Genomic DNA, 21,255 nt, shown 5'->3' with positions numbered 1-21,255 from the left:
TGACCTTTCAGTGAAATATGAGTTAATAACACTACAGCGCTGTGTGCTGTGCTCGAGTTAATCTCTGTGCAGCTTGTAACAAAATGCAGTCTAATGTGTATTGAAAATTAATTAGAGTAAAGAGTGTGTTTTAGTAGTGAAATGGATATAATCTTTGGTTACATCAGCAAATTTCTGTTGCAATTAATACCAATTAACAGTTTTAAATGAAAGAGATCGGGGAAAAGGATATTTTTCACATTAGCTATATCACATGTACTATTCATCACCTCTGGTTAGATCCAGTGTGATTTGCATGCCCATCTTTTGTTTCCAAAGCTAACCATCAAGGAGAGATTAACTCCCTTTATGAGGAGCATAGGGGAGAAGATTGGATATTCTTAATAGCTTGTCAAAAGGAGACAGTGAAAGAAAGAGGTTTAATATGCTATTTGTATTCTTTATGTACATCTGGAGGGAGTACAGGCATTTTCCAGAGGATGTTGTTTTCTAGGGTTTAATACAGCACATGGCTGGCACATGGCAGGCTATAATGCAACGTACAGAGAGTCCACAAAGAGTCCATATAGCCTAAGAGAGCACAAGCAGCTTTCAACAGACTGCAGTGTCAGCATGTTTATTAGCTGCTATGTTGTCTCAGTTGAGGGAACTTCTGTCAAGCCAGAGATACCATCCAGAGATGGGCGGGTGAGGCAGGTGAAGGACAGGGCCTTTTTTTTTTTTTTTTTTTTTTTCCCTAATGTATAGAGCATCAAAATGATGTACCCTCATTGTGAAACATTTTCCTATTGGCTCCCTTGAGTTAGACTCCCTCTTGTCTGATATTTCACCTGGCCATGGTCTCTTGCTGTTCTGTACATAGAAGAATGGTCCTTACATTAAGCATTTTCTGAGGGATTACATGGCCAAAGTGTAAAATGGAGTATTTTTTGATGATTAAAATTCCTCAGGGCATAGCATTGAATAACGTCCTGTAAAGGTATGATCCATGGTTATCCCCAAGGTCTAGCATCTAAGCCAGTAGTTATTTCTCATCCAATTTGTATGAAATACCAAATGCTTTGAACTGAAGTGTCTCTGCTAGACTGATCAGCAGAGAAACGGTTAATAACACTGACATTTAAATTGGCTTCTTGTTAAGTGTCAGCTCTCCCCACAGCGCTGAAGAAGAGCTATTGTTTCAGGCAGTCTGTTTGTGGATTCATGAAAACAGTCTCCAGTTGCTTACATAAGGGTCAAAGTTGGGAAAATATCTTTACAACTCCATGGACAACAACCACAAAGGGATTATGTCAACTAGCAGTCCTTCCTCGGTGTTTTCTGTTCATGCTATGTGAACCCAAGAGAAGTTGGTGCAGAATTTCATTCAAATGACAAGTGCCCCTTCTAGCATCTGAATCTTTCTTTAAAAATGGAAAAGCTGAGTATATTAAGTAAAAGCTTAGAGAAGCTAGCAGTTATACCCAAGTAGGAATAAGATGCAAGAGCTCTAACCACGGCATTGTTGATGCTGCTGGCATGGCATGTCCAGAGAGATCTCTTCTGTTTCATTTTAAGTACATTCCATCCCTGTATGGTATACAAAAGTTAAGTCACCTCAATTAAAAACAAAACAAAACAAAAAAATCAATGCAAACACTGTAAGACTGAAGTTTCGGGTTTCTACTGGTCCTACGTTGAGAATCACTAAACATTGGCAAAACATACTTTTTAATGATATGACTTCTGTCTCAATTGTAAATTGAAGGCACTTTCATTAAAACATTACCATGACTTCATCTTTAATTACTACTTCATAGTTGATTACTGATTTGAAATACAGATTAGAAAATATTTCAGTTAGTTTCTCTGACAAGTCTGTCTTAATCATTTGTCATGCTTAAGGCAAAGAATAATATTCAGGCCAGCACAAATTCTGTTTCTTTCAAACTACTAGTAATCTGTGTGTTTATGTTAAGAATTAAAAGAATACTCTAACTACATAAAACCATGTTTAGTGAGTGCAAGATGCCAGTCTTGGCTCAGATGATCTTACTATGTTCCAGCTCTTGCTCTAGCCTTTCAATTTCTTTTCTTTTTAACAGAAATGGACAAAAATAGTATTTTCTTTTATTCTTAAAATTAATTTCAGTGACATGTGCCGAGCAGATAACTCTCAGAATCAAGGACCTTTTTCTGATAGATGAATTATGACATAAGCAGTAGTAATACAAATCTCCCCAAGTGCCTGACAAAATGTGCCTCATCTGTGGAGTAAAGGACTACTTTTGGTGACAGGAGGCTAGGTCTCCATGCCAAGTCATTACATGCTCTCTTAGCTCATACTTCCACTGAGGTTCCAGTTTTTGAAATGTGGAGATCTGTCTGGAACTGAAATCAAATCAGAAGCTCATTTTGGATAATTACCATGTGGTAATTCTCTGTGAGTACTTCTCTGTGCAAACAGAAATGTAGAGGTGAGTGATAAGGCTTCTGTCTAAACTCCTATTCAGTAATTCCCAAACATACCTTTTGTTCTTGTGTGTGTTTCTAAATTATTTCAAAAGGAATAAAATGGCATTTTATCTCATTTTCCTGTCTCAGCTCTCTTCTGTGCACATGGCTACTGCTTTTGGCAAAGCACTAGCCATGTGCCTTCACATGTGTTTGTTCACACACAAGAGTGGTATTCCGTAGAATAGTGCTTGCACAGAAGTTAGAAAATATGATTTTCTTGGACACAAGTATGGTTTCACAATGTTAGCCCAATGACTGTAATTGTAAGGTACATTTTTAATGTGTTTTAGGCCATTTTACTGAATGCCTTTAAAGCATAGCACAGTGTGGTTTTGTGTTTTACATTATTGCAATTGGAAGTGTCAACCATTTCAGTTACAAAGAATGTATTGATGACAAATCATAAATGGTCTTGGACTAAACCAGCGTTTGCTGTTGCTGTATTTTAATAAAATCAAAGCAGTGAACAGTAAGCAGTGTAACTCAGCTATTTTCCTGTTTTGTTGGCGTGAAGCTAGTAAACCATTTTATATGACTGTTTGCATGTATGCCACACACTAAGAAATTTGAGGCAATGTCACATTGCATTATACCTTTCTATGATATAAATGGCTTGGTTGATGAATAGTCGGAGTCTGGACGTGTATATTTGAGTGGCAGCTGTCCTATCAGGACCTTAGGGATAGTTACCTGCTAGCTCAATTTATCATAGCCTTAAGCTGCTTCTTAGAGCCACCCAGCAACCAGCAGCTTTTAATTTAGGAGTACAACAGAGTAATTTAAAGATGGTACAACCAAGTATGTCCATTCTTGCTCTGTCACTGATTCGGGTTTTGCTAGGGAAAGAAAGCTCCCTTATCTTTCCTTCGGAAAGCTCTGTAACTCATACATGTTTGTGCTTCTTTCTTCTTCCACTTGTCAGTGTACAAAAACAAAATGTAAATGTTTCTTGTGAGTGAGCTGGCAGTAGGGGCCGATGTGTTGCAGGTGGAAGTGCAGGCTCTCCGTTCTGCTTCTGGATCGCAGGACGAGGCTGATGCAGGTAGCAGGCTCATGCTTCCTACCGTCACTGCAGTTTCTCTGTGGCTTCTTCCATCTGGCACACGCAGTCTAGGAGCCGCTGACTAGCTGTGGCACTATGCTGGGGACTGAAGTGCCAGCATCGCAAAAGAGAAGTTAAGCCTCCTTCACTACCTCCTGTTTATTCTGTTTTTGGCTGATAGTATCTCTGTATTTGGGCTCCCTAATTATGTTGTGAACAATTTTGAAGCTTTGTGTGTGCATTGCAAAATAGCCTGGAAAACAGCACAAAGTAATTTTTACGCTATCTTTAAAAAATGGAAAGCCTACAAAACCAACATACAAAAAAAAATCTATTTTTTTGTATTTTGTTATATTTTGGGAGGACATAGTCACCTGGTATAAACTGATGAAAGTCTTTTAAGTGACATCAGTTCACAACAGTTAAGAGGTCTGGCTTTTTCTCTTGTAGACTCCCTTTAAGAGCAAATATGTGTTTTTGATTTGAATTTGTTGAATTCTATGAGGATAATAATGCATTCTCTCAACTTTAAAATACACAGCTGAAGCAAATGCATTCTTATATTACCAGTTAGACCTATCTGGATATCTAGGAATTTAATGGCTCCAGCTGCCAACACAGTTGTGCTAACTATGTGTGCAAAAGCAAAAGAAGTTCATATATTTTTGTGCATAACTGCATGCATATTTTTGAAAAATCCGGAAATCTAGAAGTTCTGTAAAGCACTCAATGTGTGCAAAATATATGCACTCAATGTAAAAAACATACTGTAAAAACTTCTTTCTAGCATCAGTATACTCTCGCTCTTTCTCTCTCTCTGTTTGATAACTGTTGAAGACTGGAGGCTGAACAAGACAGATACAGTTTTGAATGTGGGGAAAAAGCAGTAACTGTGACAAAAGCAGTGTAATTCAAGATTATGCTTAGATGCTTAAGCCAATATATTGAATCCAACCTCAGAACACTAATTTGCAATACTTAAAAACAGTTAATGTGTTTTGTTTTATTTGTTATTTGGTTGAGCAGATGGTAATGGTTTTGACACAATTCAGTTTTTTATTTTTTCTTCTTTTCTTTTCTTGAAAAAGACAAGGCTCTTTTTCCCACTTTGTCACAGCTGGTTACCAATCAATCTCAATTCACGGTACAGTGATGATAGCACATGTTGTTCAGGGGCCAAATCTGATTGGGTTGCATTTTCAGCAGTGTTTCATATCAAAAAAAAAAGTGTCTGTATGGCAGTGACTGTCAGCACACTATTGTACAACTGTCATTAATCAAAACTAGCAACAATGAATGCATTCATATGTGCCAGAGACTGCCAGATTTCACTCAAAATCACCCAATTTCTATTAGAGTTCCCTCACCACAATGTTTTCTCATCTGTTTGCTGTTTCTGTTTCTTTCTTCCTTTCCAGTCCCTTCCCCTGTTCCTTCTTGGTTAATTAAAAGCAGATATACTCTATTACTTGTAGAACAGAAGTTATGTACTACAATACCTAAAAGTGGCTGGTTTATATCTACATGCAGACTGACTAGCCGTTTAAAAGACATCTCCCAGCTCAGTATGATGGCTGAGGTGTAAGCTAAAATGAAAGGTTAAGAACCTCCAAATGTTTAACAAAAATAAGTATTTAAAATCAATTAGATGACTATAAACATCTGAAACCGATGTCTGACACACTATATTTTGTACTGAATTTTGGTGTTATTTGGCCAGGAGTCAGCAATATTTGGGTAATATGTTGAAAGGTGTTTCTTGACAGTGCGCATATTTTGAAGGCAGTGTTTTCTTTGTACGCTGGCAAATTTAAGGATCAATTTAACCAGTACTCTTTGGTGATTTTTTGCCACTCCATCAGCAATCCAGGAGTCTTGAAACCTCTGTCTGTGATTGGTATTAAGGCAGTCAGAGAGATCTTAAGCCTGATTCCCAAGTGTTGGTGACAGTAATCCAGATGCAAGCTAACTTCTCCATAAACACAGATGGAAACACCTTGTTGTGGGAATATGAGGCTCAGGACTGAGAGAAGGCAGGATTCCCTATTTAAGACTTTGCAGGTAGATGCTTGAAAAACAGAAAGGATGCAAAAATATTAAAGCTTCACACCTTATTACTTCACAGTCCCTTTCTCATATAAACGTCCTTGTGCTGCTCCTTGTGCAGGCTGAAAGCCAGTTTTCTTCCTTTCTCCTTGCTGCTTGCTTCATCTGTCAAAGCGCATCACTGAACCGTGGTGACTTCTGTGGACAATGTGGGTGGAACAGATGACTGAGGGGCAGCATATCAATACTTCAGGACAGCAGATGGTTTTGATGTCCCACGAGTCCATCTGTGTGTGAATCTAATTGCTAGATGGCATGTCCTAGCCGGGTGGTCCAAAAACCCAGTATGGCCTCGTTGGACAGGCAGAGCTGGACCGCTCCTTGAAGTAATTGATAACTGAGCCTTCATGGTGACATGTTTGCTCTGTCCTCCTGTCCTGGCCCAAGTGGGAGATGCGGGTTGTGCTCCAGCTCTGCGTCCTGGCATGCCATGCAGCTGGCTTTTTCACAGTGTGCGTGATTGACAGGTGCAAGCATAAAGACTGCCGAAGCCTCCGAGGCAGCCGGCTGGCATGCCCGCACCAGCACAGCGGTGACATGAAGACGAGCGAGTCAGCTGCAGCCCACAGCAGACTGCAGGGCCCTGTCCCAGGTTGCCTGCGCCCGCGTTCAGACAGCCAGGCAGTCGGATACAGCCCTGCTGCCTGTCTGGTTTCATCTCAGCAGTGGCAAGTGAACCACAGGGATGGTATTGGTCCCTTTCAAAAATAAGGAATGAGAAAGAATAAAGTCAGTGTAACAAAATAGATTGCTAATTGTTGCCTGGCTTCATAAATGCGATTCCTGCTTGCAACTCGTTTTTACACTACAGCTGGTCCTAATTTTGCCATCTTACAGGAGCTGAATATAACCTTACATTTTAAGTCCCCTAGGGCTGGCCTTGTGTCAAGAAAATAAGCTTTTTCTCCTGTCTGCAGCTTTGTGGTCACCAGAGAAAATAACTGCTCCATCGCTGTAGGATACTGTTGTCATATTTTTGAGATTTTTTAGGGGAGTCAGATTGCATTTTCTCTCATATGAAAACAGTTTTCTATTTATCATTAATCAGTGCAGCACAGCATGCAAAATTTCTTAATTTAGTGAGGAGTCCAGAAAAAATGCATGCAGCTTTTGAATGTGTAGTTGCAACGGTTCTGTACTGCTCCAGAAACTGAATATTATGTTCTCTGTTGTCATTTGCTCCTTAATAGAGCTACATTAGCAAAACAGTGGTGCTAAAAATTTCCCATATATGCTATGGCATCGTCTTGTTCTTCCCCTTGGCACGTCCCTTATTCATTAGTTAAATCTTGGATAATGCATATACATACAAGTAAGTGTAACACCAGAAGAAAGAGATAGCTGTGTTTATGTGCCTATCCTGCACATTTCTGATAGAATGGTTAGCTTTAATTGGTCTTCTTTTTTAATTCATTTTTGCTAACGCATGAAATGAATTTATGGAATGCAGAATGAAGTTGTACTGTCTTGTGATCAATGTGAGAAGGTATCTTGAATACTGTTTTTTTCTTGAAACTGTTAATAGTGCTCTAACAGATGTTCTGAGCTTTACTTGGACAAAACAGAACTTTGAACATCTCAACATGTAGTATCCTTTGTGTTAAGATGCTTTTAAGTCTGTTAGCATGCTGTGCACTCTCTACAAATCTAAAATGCTATCATTGCTGATAGCAGTGTATAATAATTAGGTACACAGAAATTAACATTTGCAGTTCTCAAAGTGTTTTAAAAATAGTCATATATTGAGGCTCATGATGTTCCTGCAGCTAATTGCATTGCATTCTTACATACCTACATGTACGCGTACCCTTAGGTATCATTGAAGTATGTTTGCTGAGCAAGCCTACAAGATCTTTACTGTGTAATAGAGAAAAGGTAAATTAGTTGTTTGAAGTTCTGTGGGGTGGGTTTGTACAGTTAGAAAGAGTGTTCAGATCTCCTGAGGTCTAGATCTTACTTTAGTCTTGTGCGCCACTTTCACTATTTGGTGCATGAGAATCTGAAGCTAAATGCAGATTCATGATGAATTAATTCAGGTGTCACAGGCTTTTAATGTTTAAAAGAAATGTTGAAAATAATTTTGTAAGAGAGTGTTTCGAGAGTAAAATGTCCACGCTAAAAATTGGTCTTTTCTGATTTGGGAGCCAAAGAAATTTCATAAAAGATAAAATCTCCTGTTGACTTTAATAAGCTTTGGATCAGAGCCTAAGACATTTTGTTAAGCATAACTTTTGCAGGGTGTTAGCAATTTAACTGAGAATATTTTTCTGAATTTAAGCACTTTAAATGACTTGTGAACGAATGTTCACTGCATACTGAAGTACTTTGCATTATTTTGAATTTTACACGTCCTTATAATTTTAGAGTTATCACAACAGTAGAAACAAAGAAACGGACAAACTGTGATTGAATTGTTTCCAATTTCTTTTAACAAAAAGAAAATGTTACCGTCCACTGGAATGAATCATTGTGTAGTGTTTATGTGAAATTGATAAAGCCCCCTTTAATGTGCTTCTTCAATAAATGTCACCTTCCAGAGCTTAAGTATTTTCTATATTGTTTGTAATAGAGTAGTATCAAATCCTACTAACTTGCTCACAGATTTCCTAAGGGGTTGCTGCTATAGCAAAAATTATTTTTAAAGAAAAATTTCCAAAACAGCTAATGGTAATGTATATAGCTCACATAGTTAAACGTATGATAAACCTGAGCTGTCATGTGTTGCTAATTGATGTTTGATAGCTTAATTTTATCATATTGCTCTAGATCAAGGGCAGAGAGAGTGATATTATTAATAAAGCCCTAATCCTGAGCGAACATAGCAATACTAATTTCATGTAAAGTTTCTAAGTAATGTAGAGTGCAATAAAAATGTCATGAAGATTAATGCTTGGTGGAATTATCTAATGTTAGATAATAATTTATCTTTCAAAGTTGGATCTAAGAGAGGTTCAGACTGGTGTATGCCAGGTGACAGTTTTTGTTCATTTCTGTTGGCTACAGAATGAGTTTTTGTTCTTTTTTGTATCACAGGTATGACATCAAAGATGACTATACTTTGCGGATTAAGAAGGCCATGAGCACAGATGAGGGAACCTACACGTGCATTGCTGAGAATCGAGTTGGGAAAGTAGAAGCCTCTGCTACCCTCACTGTTCGAGGTGGGTGCTCCCATGGAGAGAGGACTTGTGTCTCTCATATGGATCATCTGAAAAAATTGGGCCACGTCCTTACCTGCTGCTGTTTGGGTTGCACACGTGCTTTGCAGTTGTGGGTGCTGCACTGATTTACGACAGAGGTGAAATCCTCATTCTGTTGACATCTCAGGCAAAATTTCAGTTGACTTCAGTGGAATAGGATCTCCCTGCAGTTAAAGATCTGTTCCAGTATTTTTTTATTGAAGAACAAATACATATATATGCATAAGCAAGCACTACATAACCATGGGTCCACAGTTTAAGATGTGAGGCATCAGTTTAGGCTATTCAGTAGCGTTCCATTTTCTAAAAAGATATAAGGAGCTTAGTAAGTAACTGTTTATTAATGCCAAATGTAATGCAGATAGTATTATTAGGCAATTAGCTCTGCCATGATTAAATTCTCTGCCATTACTTTTTATCTGAAAGGTAAACTCAAGCCAAAGAAAAAGAAAAACTTAATTAAATTTTGTGAGTATTACAAGGTAAAGACTAACAGTTTTTCTCCTAAAATGTTCTTGGTCTCTAGTATCCACTCAGTGTTTATATAATGCTGTTTGATGTGCAAAGGAGGCTTTAAGACCAGTAGAATAACGAGTTCCCAAGATGTCTTTTGCAACCGTAGATACAGACGTATTAAAGATTATGGGGAGAGAAAAACTTTGTGGGCTGATGTTTCCATATGAGTAAATAGAACATAATAGTTATTACTTCATTTCAAAAGATAAGCAGCAATTTGGCACAATGGATACCGTGCAGACACTATTTCACAGTTTAGTGGTGCATGCTGACGGTTTTCAGTAGAGCTGTGAAAGGTTAATAAAAACATTTTTAGCTTTATCTGTGCTCCTCTTTTCATACACATTAAATCAAATGTTCAAAGTCTCAATGGATTGCTTTATTAGAACTGAGGTCAACTGACCCAAGAGGCCAGCTTCCATTTCCATCCATTTAATGCATGGACACAGTTCAGTTTAATCTGCTGAATTCAAAGGGGGTGAAAAACACCACCAAGTGTCTTTATAGAGGCGGAGATGATAATATATAACAAAGAAAAGAGAATATTGTGATAATCTGTCTGCTAAAATATTACCTCAGTGTTCACTTTAGATAGTAAGTGCTAATGCAGGTTTACCTATTGTAAGCTGAAGGAATAAGTTTACCTGCTGCATGTTAGTGGGGGATATTGTTCCGTTTTGTAATGTGAGAAAAATAGTCATGTCAGTGAACTCCCAGAAATGCTCTCACTCTGTTCTTTGTCACAGGCAGAATTGTAATATACAACAAATCTGGCCACCTATTCAATACCCTTTAAAAATTCCTAGTACTGTGTCCACTATATACCTTACTGGAGCAAGACCTTTATTTTTGCTGCTTTAGCCTTGCAATACGAACAATGACTAGAACCAGGCAAAAATCCTTTTAAATCACTGAAGCTTGAATTTGATCAAATTAAGGTGAAAAAAAAACAAGGAAATATATAATTTAATCGATTTTCCTGTAGTAAAAGCAGATTTTCATTATCTTGGGTATTTTTCCCCCGGGCTTGTCATTTACAGTTAAATACGTAGTGTTTATTCAACACAAAGCAAACCACAATATTACAAACATATTAAGTGTTCCAAATATGACAGACAATGAGAAAAGCCAAGAAATTCAATGGAAAAGCTTATTACTCTGAATTTTCCTCCAACAAAGGCCTGGGCAAACTCCCGTTGACTTAGAAGGGCCAGGAGCAATGGCCATTTTAATTACAGAAAGCCTTAATTCTGAATTCTCAAATTTTTGAGAGTTTTGTCTGAAACTGCACCGTATTCATGCAGAGTAACAATAACAAATGATAGCACTTCAGTATCCACTTGGAGGGTGCCTTAGTCCTTGCGGGTGTCCTGTAGTTACATCTGCATAACTTGGCAACAACAGCGAAACCCTCTGCGACCTGGCCCGTGGCTCCATCTTCTTGGACCAGGGGATGAGGATGCAGGCAGGGAGCTCTGGTTGCGCTGTCACAAATGATAATTTGAGTTCTGTGGCTCAGCCTTCATGCTCTTTCTTGGAAAGATGCACATGGCTCTTATTCCTTCTCCCTCTGTGGAAGAAGGAATATATCATGATACTAGAAGCCACAAAATCCTTAGATACATGATGCATGAGAAAGGCAGCAAGCTTGACACAGTTAAAGGAGGTAGGTATGGCAAAGCAAGGGAGAGGACTGAGTAGGTCGTTACCTGCTATGTTATCTAGGAATCTGTGTATCCTGATGTTGGCCCTAGTCTGCAGATAAGCATATAAAACTGGTTAACTTCTTTAAAAAAGATGTTGCTTAGAAGTGAGTAACTCAGAACTTCTATCACTAAAATAAGAAAAGTTTCACTTACCTGGTTCAATCTCAAGTGAATTTTGTGTCCAACTTCCCAGCTCTTCTGGAAGGGGTATCTGTATTTTACTAACAGAGGGACTGACAGCCCTGTTCCCCAACACACATATAATGAAGGGTTGTTGCTATAATCAAGAAATCACTTGTTGCAGCAACAGCTTTCAATCTTGATAACAATCTGAAACAGAATTAACATGTCGATCATTCAGCAGCAGTTTTTTTAGGAAGCAGAAGTTATCTAAGCAGTAATTTGGGAGGTTCTGAGTTGAAATCCCAGTGGCCATTTCAGCCTATTTGCTGTATTTTCATCAGCCCTGTCAGTGAGGAAAAAGCAATGTGCTGTACGCTTTCATGCCTGTTATTGAATGAGAAAAACTATCTTGGGCCTTCTGTAGCCCTTACTGCTGTACTGACTGGCCATGCTTAAAATTCAATTGATATTTGACTCAGAAAGCAAATGCCTTCAATCTACTGGCATGACATTTGCCTGTCTATGGCTTAAATTGATGTTTTCATCAGGATCTAGAAGTCTGTGCTAATGCAAAGTAATTTTTCTTCTATCAGGCATTTACAATGATATTTGATGATGACATGCGAAGTTAATAATAAAAATTTTTCTCAGAGAATAGTTCTGGCCAACTTTTTCAAATGCTATGCGCAAATAAATGTAATAATAGTGACACATGACTAAACAATAATAATAATAGCAGTGAGCATTTACTTTGGCTGTCATTTGAGGGTTTAGCAATCATGGTACTATCCATAGTTTAACGTAACATTACACGTCATGCATTCTGACAGATATTCTTTTCTTTTTTTAATTTCTTTTTTATGTTCTCACTACACCATTGTAATGTCAACAGCTCGCCCCGTTGGTAAGTAACCATCCTTCTATCCATTTTAGCATGGCTTCATGCAATGCTTCATCTTTCATTTGCAACAGCATTTGACTGGCTTAAACCAACAGCCAGTGCTTAATAGTGCTAATTTTATAACACCAGGCAAGTGATTTTGATGACAAAGTGCTATTTCTAAACTTTGTATTTTCTGCTATGTCGTATTGCCAAATCACCAACAAATACCAATTAGTAAAACTGGGTGGGCGTGGTGATATTGCGCCAAAATCACTAATTCAGTCCTTTTTAAGAGTCTGTTTAAGGGCCTGATATCAAAGCCATTGAAATCAACAGACAGGATTGCATTGACTTCGGTGAGCTTCTATCAGGCCCTAAATGATCAGCTCATTATGCTTTTGTTGCACAACAGTAAGAGCACGGGTTTTGCATGTCCCGTCTTTCTCGAGTCTTTCGAAGATTGTCAAAATAAAATAGTCCTGAAGTTGAAGAAGGGATGGAGTAGATTTCCGTGCTTTTTAAGAAAGTTCATCATTTCAAGGATCGATTTTTGTCCTTGGATCATCTTAATTCTTGGAGTGCATTTTGGAATGCACTGTGTAGGATGCAGCCTATTTTGCATTACAAGTCCAGAGGAAGACAGGCTCTGGATTTTGAATTCCCATTATGAAACTTCAATTCCTTCCTATGCCTTCAAAATTACTTGTGAAAAATTATAAAAATCTAACTGAGCATAATAGAAAAATTGCAACTGTCAGTAACTGAAATTATTTAATTGTTATTCACGGATGTTTACTCTGTGCCTACATGGATTTTCTAAATAATTTAATCAGTTGCACTGTTCCTATGATTGTTAAAGTTTGTATTTAGATGTGTCTTTTAGAATAATAGTATGGCTACTCTAATTCTTTGGATTCATATGAAAAGTCTGTATCGGTGTTAACAGAGATTGCTGGGAGGGGTGGTCTTTCTTTATGTAGTCCAAAGCTGCTCTAGAGATGTGTTTGACTAAAGTTTATGAGTTTGAACTTGTCTCTATTCTCAACTGTTAATGGTTCGGAGGAAGAGAGGTGGAAATAATTTAAAGATAAAATCCAGATTAGGACTACTGTTTACAAAACGAAGGTGATCCCGTGCTTATTAGCTTGCTTGAACTACTTGATGTAGAGCCAAGCCAGCTACCTCTGCAGTCATGGCATGGTTTATCCACCTAGAAAATTGCCTATGTAGAATGGAAAATTCACTATACACCATTTGGAATTTCATTAGCAAGCTTTGTACTTGAGTCACTACAGTATTACTTTGGGATTACACTAGTTCTCATGAAATTAATTCCCTGACATTATATCAGCTTAAAACTTGAGTACATTTGTAGCAAAATTGTTCTTTACTTAAAAAATGAATATGGTGTATTTTCAGGGTGAATCTTTCATGTTAGAGGATTCTTTTTTTCATGACTGATAGTAAAATGTGCTTCTTGAATCACTAAAAATGCTACAAGACAGCGAGTAATTTATTTATAGGTATTTTTTCTCATTTCTCTTAAAAGAAAGACAAGAAAAAAATCACAAAGTAGAGGCTGTTTTTAAGCTTTGTAAATGCCGCATCAAATAAATGACTGAAAATGTCACAAGAAAATGATAGGCTTTTGTAGTGCTGATGGTGTCTCATTTCAAATTACTGAAACTCTTGTTTTAAGACTATGCAGGCCTTTGAGTCATGCGTGATTCCATCTCCAAAACTTATATAGAAACTCTTGGTTTTAGGTTACTTACGTCCAGGTATAGGATTCCTTTGGACCAGCTCTAGTCAGCTTTACATTTGCCCTGCCAAAGCTACTTTGTTTTGTAACAAGTGAACATTTGGTAGACAGAAAATTATTATTTTAATGATCTGTTCAGGAAAATATAAATTAGAATGGTTGATCTTAATTATTTTATTGGCATGTAGTCTTTATCAAATTCCTTAATTTAGAGATTAGCTGTGTGAATTGTGAAAAGATTGTAAAATAAGTAAATCTAACCCTAAATGTATTTCACCTATAGAACTTCCATATAGATGTACGTATAGGGATTGTGGTGTATGAACAGATTGCTTTATTTGGATCGTTCATATCTAGTCCTGTGCCTGTAGAAAAGGCAATGGTCCTCATGATAGAATATACCTTTATTGTTTTTTGCTTAAGGAGCTGCAATGAAACTGATTTCTACAGTTCGTATCTCTGTTTCCAGTTTGCCATGTCCATAGTGGAGATTTTCATTCAGCTTTAAGAGTAGGCAAAGTGAGTGGTTACCTATCCAGTTGAAAATTTAAAGCCAGGTAAAGCAAAACAAAGTAACTTCTCTCTCCACCACCGCTTCCCCACAAAAATCCCACTCTTCTGTTAGGAGCATTCTGTTAAAATCATCATCTGAAAACAGTAGTGAGTCTGATTGTGTAGCATTTTTTTGTTGTTGTTTAGGAACTTAACTGGAATACAGAGCAAAAATTATTTCTCCTTATCATAGAAAATAAGCTGAAGCTAACGTTACTTAAAGTTATTACACTCACTGCTGTCTTAAACTGCAGAGAACGGTCTATAGTTTAGAAGTTTATATTCTTTGTGTTACCTCAGAATGATGTGGGTGCTTATACTTTTCATCTCTACCTCCATTTCAAAGCAGACATGTTTTGTCTATTTTAAACAAAACCAAACCATTTTCTTTGAAAGGCCTATCACTGAAGAATAGAAAAATGTATTCTTAATGTTCCAAGACTGCAAATCTTATTGCAAACTAAATCATTTTCTGTTTACTTTTACCTGAAAATTTCAAATATTTATATACTGTTAGATTTTGACATTTTTGTTTAAATTTCAGTTTGAGTGAAAAATTCAGGAGTGGGATATTTTTGCCAATGGCCATCTTTGGTACAAGCGGTTATTAGCATATGGTATATACTGCATATACAAAATGAGGTACAGTTCTGCCTGAGGTGGTTGGCATCTGGTGAATTTAATAGCTCCATACCAGATTACTCATCATGTTTTGATTTGCTGCTAGGAATAAATGTGTTGCCCATTTCTAAAATAGATGTTCTCTTATAAATAAGCTTTTGAAAAGCTTTCCTGTAGGAGTTACAACAGATGGGTTGGGGAACTAGATATTTATCCCTATTTAGTCTATTTCTACTGTTATTTCACTCATCAGATGGATTTTCCAGATGAGCTAGTTAATATTTTCACACTTTCTCATCCTGCTGTATTTCTTATGGCAGTTGTGCAGATGAATAGCTGTAAAAACTAGCACTAAACTTGGGAGGACCACAAAAGTTTCATATACTCCCACCTAAAAGTATCATTCGCCAGCTCTTCAAAAGCCACTTCTAAACAGTTCTGAGATGGAAAATTTCAAGTGAAGTTCAAAGAGAAGATCAGCCGTGTCTGATGCTTGTTACCTTCTTACTGATCACCTAAAAATTTATTCAGATGCTAGAGTACTCAATTTTCAAATTAATTCCAACTATATGCAAGTGAAGACACAGTTCTTTCTGTTTCAGTTGCATCAGATGCTATGACTCATCTTCCCCAGAAAGAAGTGTCATGTAGCAAATAGCTGGATTATTTTTTTAACCTGGATAGAAATTAAGTATTTGGAATTAACTAAAGAGATAAGGGGACAACAACCAAGTTCAGTCCCCTTCTATGTTGAACAAGAGACAAATAGATAAGACACCTACTATCCATTTTCTACATTTCATACTGATTAAATCAAATCTCAACATATTTAAGTAAAACATAACTGTATGAAGCACTGTATTCTGCTCTGGAAAGTTTTAATCTCCTAAATCCACCTGGCATGGTTTACTGGTCTATCAAGAATGGTGCAGCACAAAACATCTAAAACAGAAAAAGCATCATTAAAAAAATTGTATTAGTTTTTGTAGCTTGAAATTACTTTGTTTAGATGATAAGTGAGAAAGATCTCTCTTTATCCTTCTCCATTTCACTCTTACTCTTCTTGCAGGAAAACCTGCATGAATGCTAGTATTTTTAGTATATTCATAAAAATATCACCTTCACTTGGGACTCTGAGGATTTATACAACAGTATCAGAAATGGTGAACGATGTGTGACAGAACTGATCGTACTTGGCACTACTGTGCCAGCTTTCAGAGGAAGTAATTTGTATCTATATCAAAGTGTGGCGTTTTGGCTGTCTGCCTGCTGCTGCCAACTATAGAGATTTTTGGAAGAGGGTAAGGACACCAGCAGAATAGTTTGGGATTTGTTTCTTCTTTAAATTAATGAATAGTACATTCTTGTTGTTTATCAATGGACTAATGCTTTAGATTAAAGAGGAGAGATTGCTATGGGATGAACTGCATTTTTCTTTGTATATCAGTAACAAATTAAAAAATGGAGCTGAACTGTTCTGGCATTTTTTAACCTTTTACAGACCTGTTTAAAAATCCTAAATCCTTAGCAAAACTTCGGCAAAACTTACTGAACTTGTGCATGAATCCATGTAAGTACTTAAGATACTGTAGTAATAGAGCAGCTTTGACATATGGGCCGGAATGGCACTGTGAGATGAGACAGAGCATGTTAACTACCAAATATTAAAGTACTGATCCACAAAGCTCTGGCTCCATTTTCAACAATTCCGAGTCTTTTGGTGTGTACCAAACAGTGATCAAAACAGAAGTACAGAAGTTGCGACAGAGAATTCTTCTTCAGTGACAAGCATGAAGGGTGGCAGTATATGTTCCTGATGTTTTGGCAAGTCATACTATTCAGTACTGGCTCGTTCCACTGCTGGTATTAAATATGTGCCCGTAGTCATCACGCTGTTTCTCTTAGAGAAAGTCCACCTCAGCAAGTGCAAGGAGTGCTTAAGGGCCTCATTTTTGATTGCTGAACTCTAGTGTAGAAAAGTTCTGGGAGGTTTAATGTGTAAATCTTTCTTGAACTTGCCTGAATCCATTATTTCTGTTGAAATTGGGAGGTATTGTTTTCTTACTTGAGAGGATGCTGAATCTCTCCGTAAGTCTTTGAAGATTAGTGTATGAAAAGAGTCTTTTGATCTGTTACTCTGTCAAAACTTTTCCCTTCCTCTTAAAAGGAGAAAACAGTTACTTTTCCTTCAAGAGAAGTGTGAAAATCTATAGATTAATCAATTCACTCTTCTCTTTACCCTCTTTGCTCAATTGGTGCTGGCTTGTACTGCTGTCATATATTATTACAGGCTGGATATGACCTTCATGTTACTCATCAGCAAAACTAGTTTATGTCCCATTTCCTCTATGTTAGCATTGCTAATTAGCACAGTCATTTTTTCTTTCTTGCTCCTTTTCCTCTCTTCACTTTTCAGTAACCTAAATTGAGCAGGATATCTCCTGTCAGCCATTCCTTTTTTCCCAAGGCTAAACACACCAAGCACTTTTCATCCTTCTCATAGATAGACTCCTTACTCTTCTCAACATCTCCTTAGATCTTCTCTTTATCTCATTGCATTTGAATTCATGGTTTTTTTTTTGAAAGAACTAACCAGATTACACTCATTATTTTTGATGAAATCTTAGTATATCAGCAAGAAGTACGCTTTTTCTATTTTCAAATGCATAACCAGAAAACCCTTCTGCTATCTCCCATGACAAAAGGAATCATAGCACATAACATATGTTTCTGCTGGCATAATTTATTTTGTTTGCTAAACTCACAGAAGTTACAGGAGCACAAGCCATTCCCTAATGATACAGTTTACATTAGCAATCAGGCTTAAGTGTTACGAATTTAGGAAAGTGCATCTTTTCTAACTGATCTGAGCAAAAGGCATATCCTGAATCTCTGAATCTCAGACACTTGAGGGGAAAAGGGGGGAAAAAATGCATTGTCTAGAGAAGAAAGAGTTCTGACTAATGTGGTGCATTGGATGGCCCGAATCAGTGCTACCTCTCTTTATGTGTATCAAAACTCCATGAAGGACTATGCGGAAGGGAATTTCCAGGAACATTTGCAAGATGCAAGAGCCTCATAAAAGAGATGGTTGGACAAGATATTATAAGAGAGGGAAGTAGGCCTGAATGACAGCAGGCTGTCATGACAACAGTCCAATGCTGAGATGAAACTCAGACCAGATGTTTAAGCGTAATGTTTTAATGTAGTGACAAAAAAAGAGGAGGGACCAGGAACGGTGCTGCTGATGAGTTCAGAGTGATGGAAATGGGGAGGAAAGTAGCTGCTTGCCTTCTCTGTTATGTAGGAGACAGAGGTTTTTTAATTGTTTTCATATTTTTATTTTACTGAAATTAATCCGAAGAGAGAAGGAGGACCAAGCTGTCAGTAGTTCTTTTTTCGTCTTTATTTCTCAAGTTTGTTATAAAAATGATAAATACAAGTTGGCAGTTACGTTAATTGAAATTGTCAGGGAAACTCTGCATATAAACTGAACCTGCCCTTTCATTGTTGTTTATCTCACACCTCTTTTTCCACCATGCTGATCTAGCCCACTTCTTTCTTTTAGGCCAGGCAGGGATAAAAGAGAGATTTTATGTCAAAATACACAGGGCAGCTAGCGGTTTTTTGTGTATAGATTCTCTAGCCTTCTTTGCCCTCTTGCATAGAAAACTAAAAAATGCCTGGGCTTCCACACACTCGGAGGTTATTTACTTCAGTGTTTCAGAGCAACTAAAGGATAAAAATGTTGTTATATGTGAAATTCAGAACCTGAATTTAAATTGAAGATTAACGGAATTAGTCCAGGCATCAAAGATGGTTAGTGTTTTCAGATGACTGAAGTATGTGATATTTTCACATTGGTGTGTTTTCACGTGGCTCGTCTAAAGACAGCAAATAGAAAATAAAGAAGGTTTTCTCACTTCCCATCAATCAGCAGCAGTACTTAGCAGGACACTTAGCGCAGGATCCCTTGCTCTTGACCTTGCTGAGGCCCCACTTCCCCCTGCCCCCTGCCTCTGCCCTGTTGTGTCCTCGTTACTCTCCTCCAGTACTTCCTTTGCATTTGACCCCCTAAAGGTTATCCCCACTTGCCCCTTCTGCTTCTGATTTTTTGTGTTGTTGATCTCTCAGTGCAGGACATACATACAAAAATTAATTTTGAAGTAGTGTCGGTGTTAAATCGTAGAACAGCACTGTAAATGAACAATGAAGAAAATGTAGTTAATGAGAAAACAAACTTCCATAAAATTAGATCCATCCAGTTGTTTCAATGACCAACTGTACTAGCACAGACTAGTGACTACAGTTACGACTATACTAACAGGATATGGCAGAGAAAGAAAGGAAACTAATTTCCTAGGTAACTCTGTAGTAACTCCCATGCTAAAAAGTTGCTTCCTACCCTGTGTATTTGCCTAAAACATGGAATTTACCGTAAGATTGGGGAATCTTTTCTCTTTAAAGAAAATGACCATCCTTAATTTCCATTGATTTGTCCTCTGATAAGAAATAATAGACCTAAGATGTCACCCTTCAGATCCCTGTTATGCCTCCCATGTCAGAGGCTTCATCCTTGATCTATCATTAGTCATAACTAACAATTTAGTAATACCTTTGTTTCCCAAGAAGCATGTGTCAGGGTCCCTAGCTGTCAACAATATCTGAACTTCTGAGAAAAGAATTGCTGACTCAGTCAAGATGTCCAGTATTCAAGAGTGGAAAGCTTTCTCTGTTTTCCTCTATTTACTCCACTAGTGATTCTTAGACTACCATAGCTGCACTTTTCGGCAGCCTATTTACTTACTTATCCCAAGCAAGGGGCAAATATTGCTACAGCAAAGTATGCAAGTAGTATCTTGTAGCATCCAAAAGTCCAATATCTGCCAGAGCTCTTAGCCAAATTTAGTTAATAACATACAAATGTAGAGGAACATCATCTTTCTTTCAGAAATTCTTGTACTACCTTCAGCTGTCTTCTAATCCATTATCTCTGGAACCAGCAAAGCAAGCGTGCAAATTAGTCCTACTAGGCTATGTCAAGGGTTACCTCTGTATTAAAATATATAATACTTCATCTGAAACTGTGGGGGCTTTGCTGTCCTCCATGTAAACATCTTTGCTTAGAGGCAAGTCTTGATTTATATTTGGTAAGGCTGAAAGTGAGCTTGATCTCTGGAAGAAAGGGCTTCCACACTGAAGGGTCAGTGATGTTACACAAAGTGCCAAAATGCATCTAAGACCAGCTGAAGTGTCCACATGAATATTGTCACTGCAATGGGGGTTTGAGAAGAGCAGTGAGATATCCAGTTTCATGTCTTTAAGGGTTTTGCAAAAGAAGGATGAGACCTTGATGGAGATTCAGAACCCAGAAGACAACTTGGGGAAGGCACCATCAGTATGTCAGCACAGTAATTGACTCTCTTACAAGCGGAGCTACAGAATATTGTACCAGGTGTAATTTTGACTGTTCAAAAGATCATTCTGAAATTAAATTTATCTCTGCAAGTGTGCTGTGCTGAAAATGACTGCAATGTAGATAGGAATATTAGGTTGAGATTTCGCTGACAGAAGCAGAGCTGAGTCTTACAGAAACTTGATGCTTTACCAACCAGCATGTTACTGCTTTTTCTCCATCAGTAAGCATCATCTGAGATCTGCTTAGAAGGTTTAGGAGTCGTCGTCCTTTCCCTTAACCCATCTTCAGCCAATCACAGAAGTATGTTTATGGATAATAAACAATTTCAGTTTAAATTGAGGTACTCATCTTTATGAGATAGTACCTAAATGTATTTCATTTGCAGTTGACTAGCAGCTGAAATCAGTTGGAATTAGAGGTTGTCAAATGTGCAATTTAAGCAATTTGTTGCTCTCCCTCTTTTCCACTAATATAATATTTTTATGGGTCTGACCTAAAGACCACATAAACCAATGGGAGAATTTCTAACAACTTTAGTGAGCTTTGAATAAAGCCATTGGAATGTGAAGACTTTTTTCTAAGTACCTGTGATTAAAAGATTACTAATGTTATCTGAAAACTGTTTGGATTATATGAAATATATTTGGTCTCATAATGGCTGCTGTAGATAACTGGTGATGTTAGAAAAGACCTGAACAATGACAAAAATCCCACTGATATTTGTTGCTGTGGTTGCGTTTCCGTTTCTGCTTGCAGTAGCAATATTGGACTAAAACTTGCTACAGTATCTACTTTTAATTAAAATCACAGCAATATAATGTATGCACCG

The 21,255-nt window shown here is 37.5% G+C and overlaps 1 protein-coding gene across 1 annotated transcript in view; it reads left to right on the top strand.

The window, feature by feature from the left end:
* ROBO2 (roundabout guidance receptor 2) overlaps window positions 1-21,255 on the top strand; it is a 410,894-nt gene that overhangs the window by 280,709 nt on the left and 108,930 nt on the right. Inside the window, exons 6-7 of the mRNA XM_062574966.1 lie at window positions 8,678-8,805; window positions 12,082-12,093. Of these exons, the coding sequence (XP_062430950.1) occupies window positions 8,678-8,805; window positions 12,082-12,093 (140 nt within the window). The remainder of the gene's footprint in view (window positions 1-8,677; window positions 8,806-12,081; window positions 12,094-21,255) is intronic.

This window comes from Rhea pennata, chromosome 1 (genome assembly GCF_028389875.1).
Source record: "Rhea pennata isolate bPtePen1 chromosome 1, bPtePen1.pri, whole genome shotgun sequence".
NCBI classification, from domain to species: domain Eukaryota; kingdom Metazoa; phylum Chordata; class Aves; order Rheiformes; family Rheidae; genus Rhea; species Rhea pennata.
The sequence above is the reverse complement of the archived record's forward strand: the minus strand, read 5'-3'. Positions and strand labels throughout refer to the sequence as shown.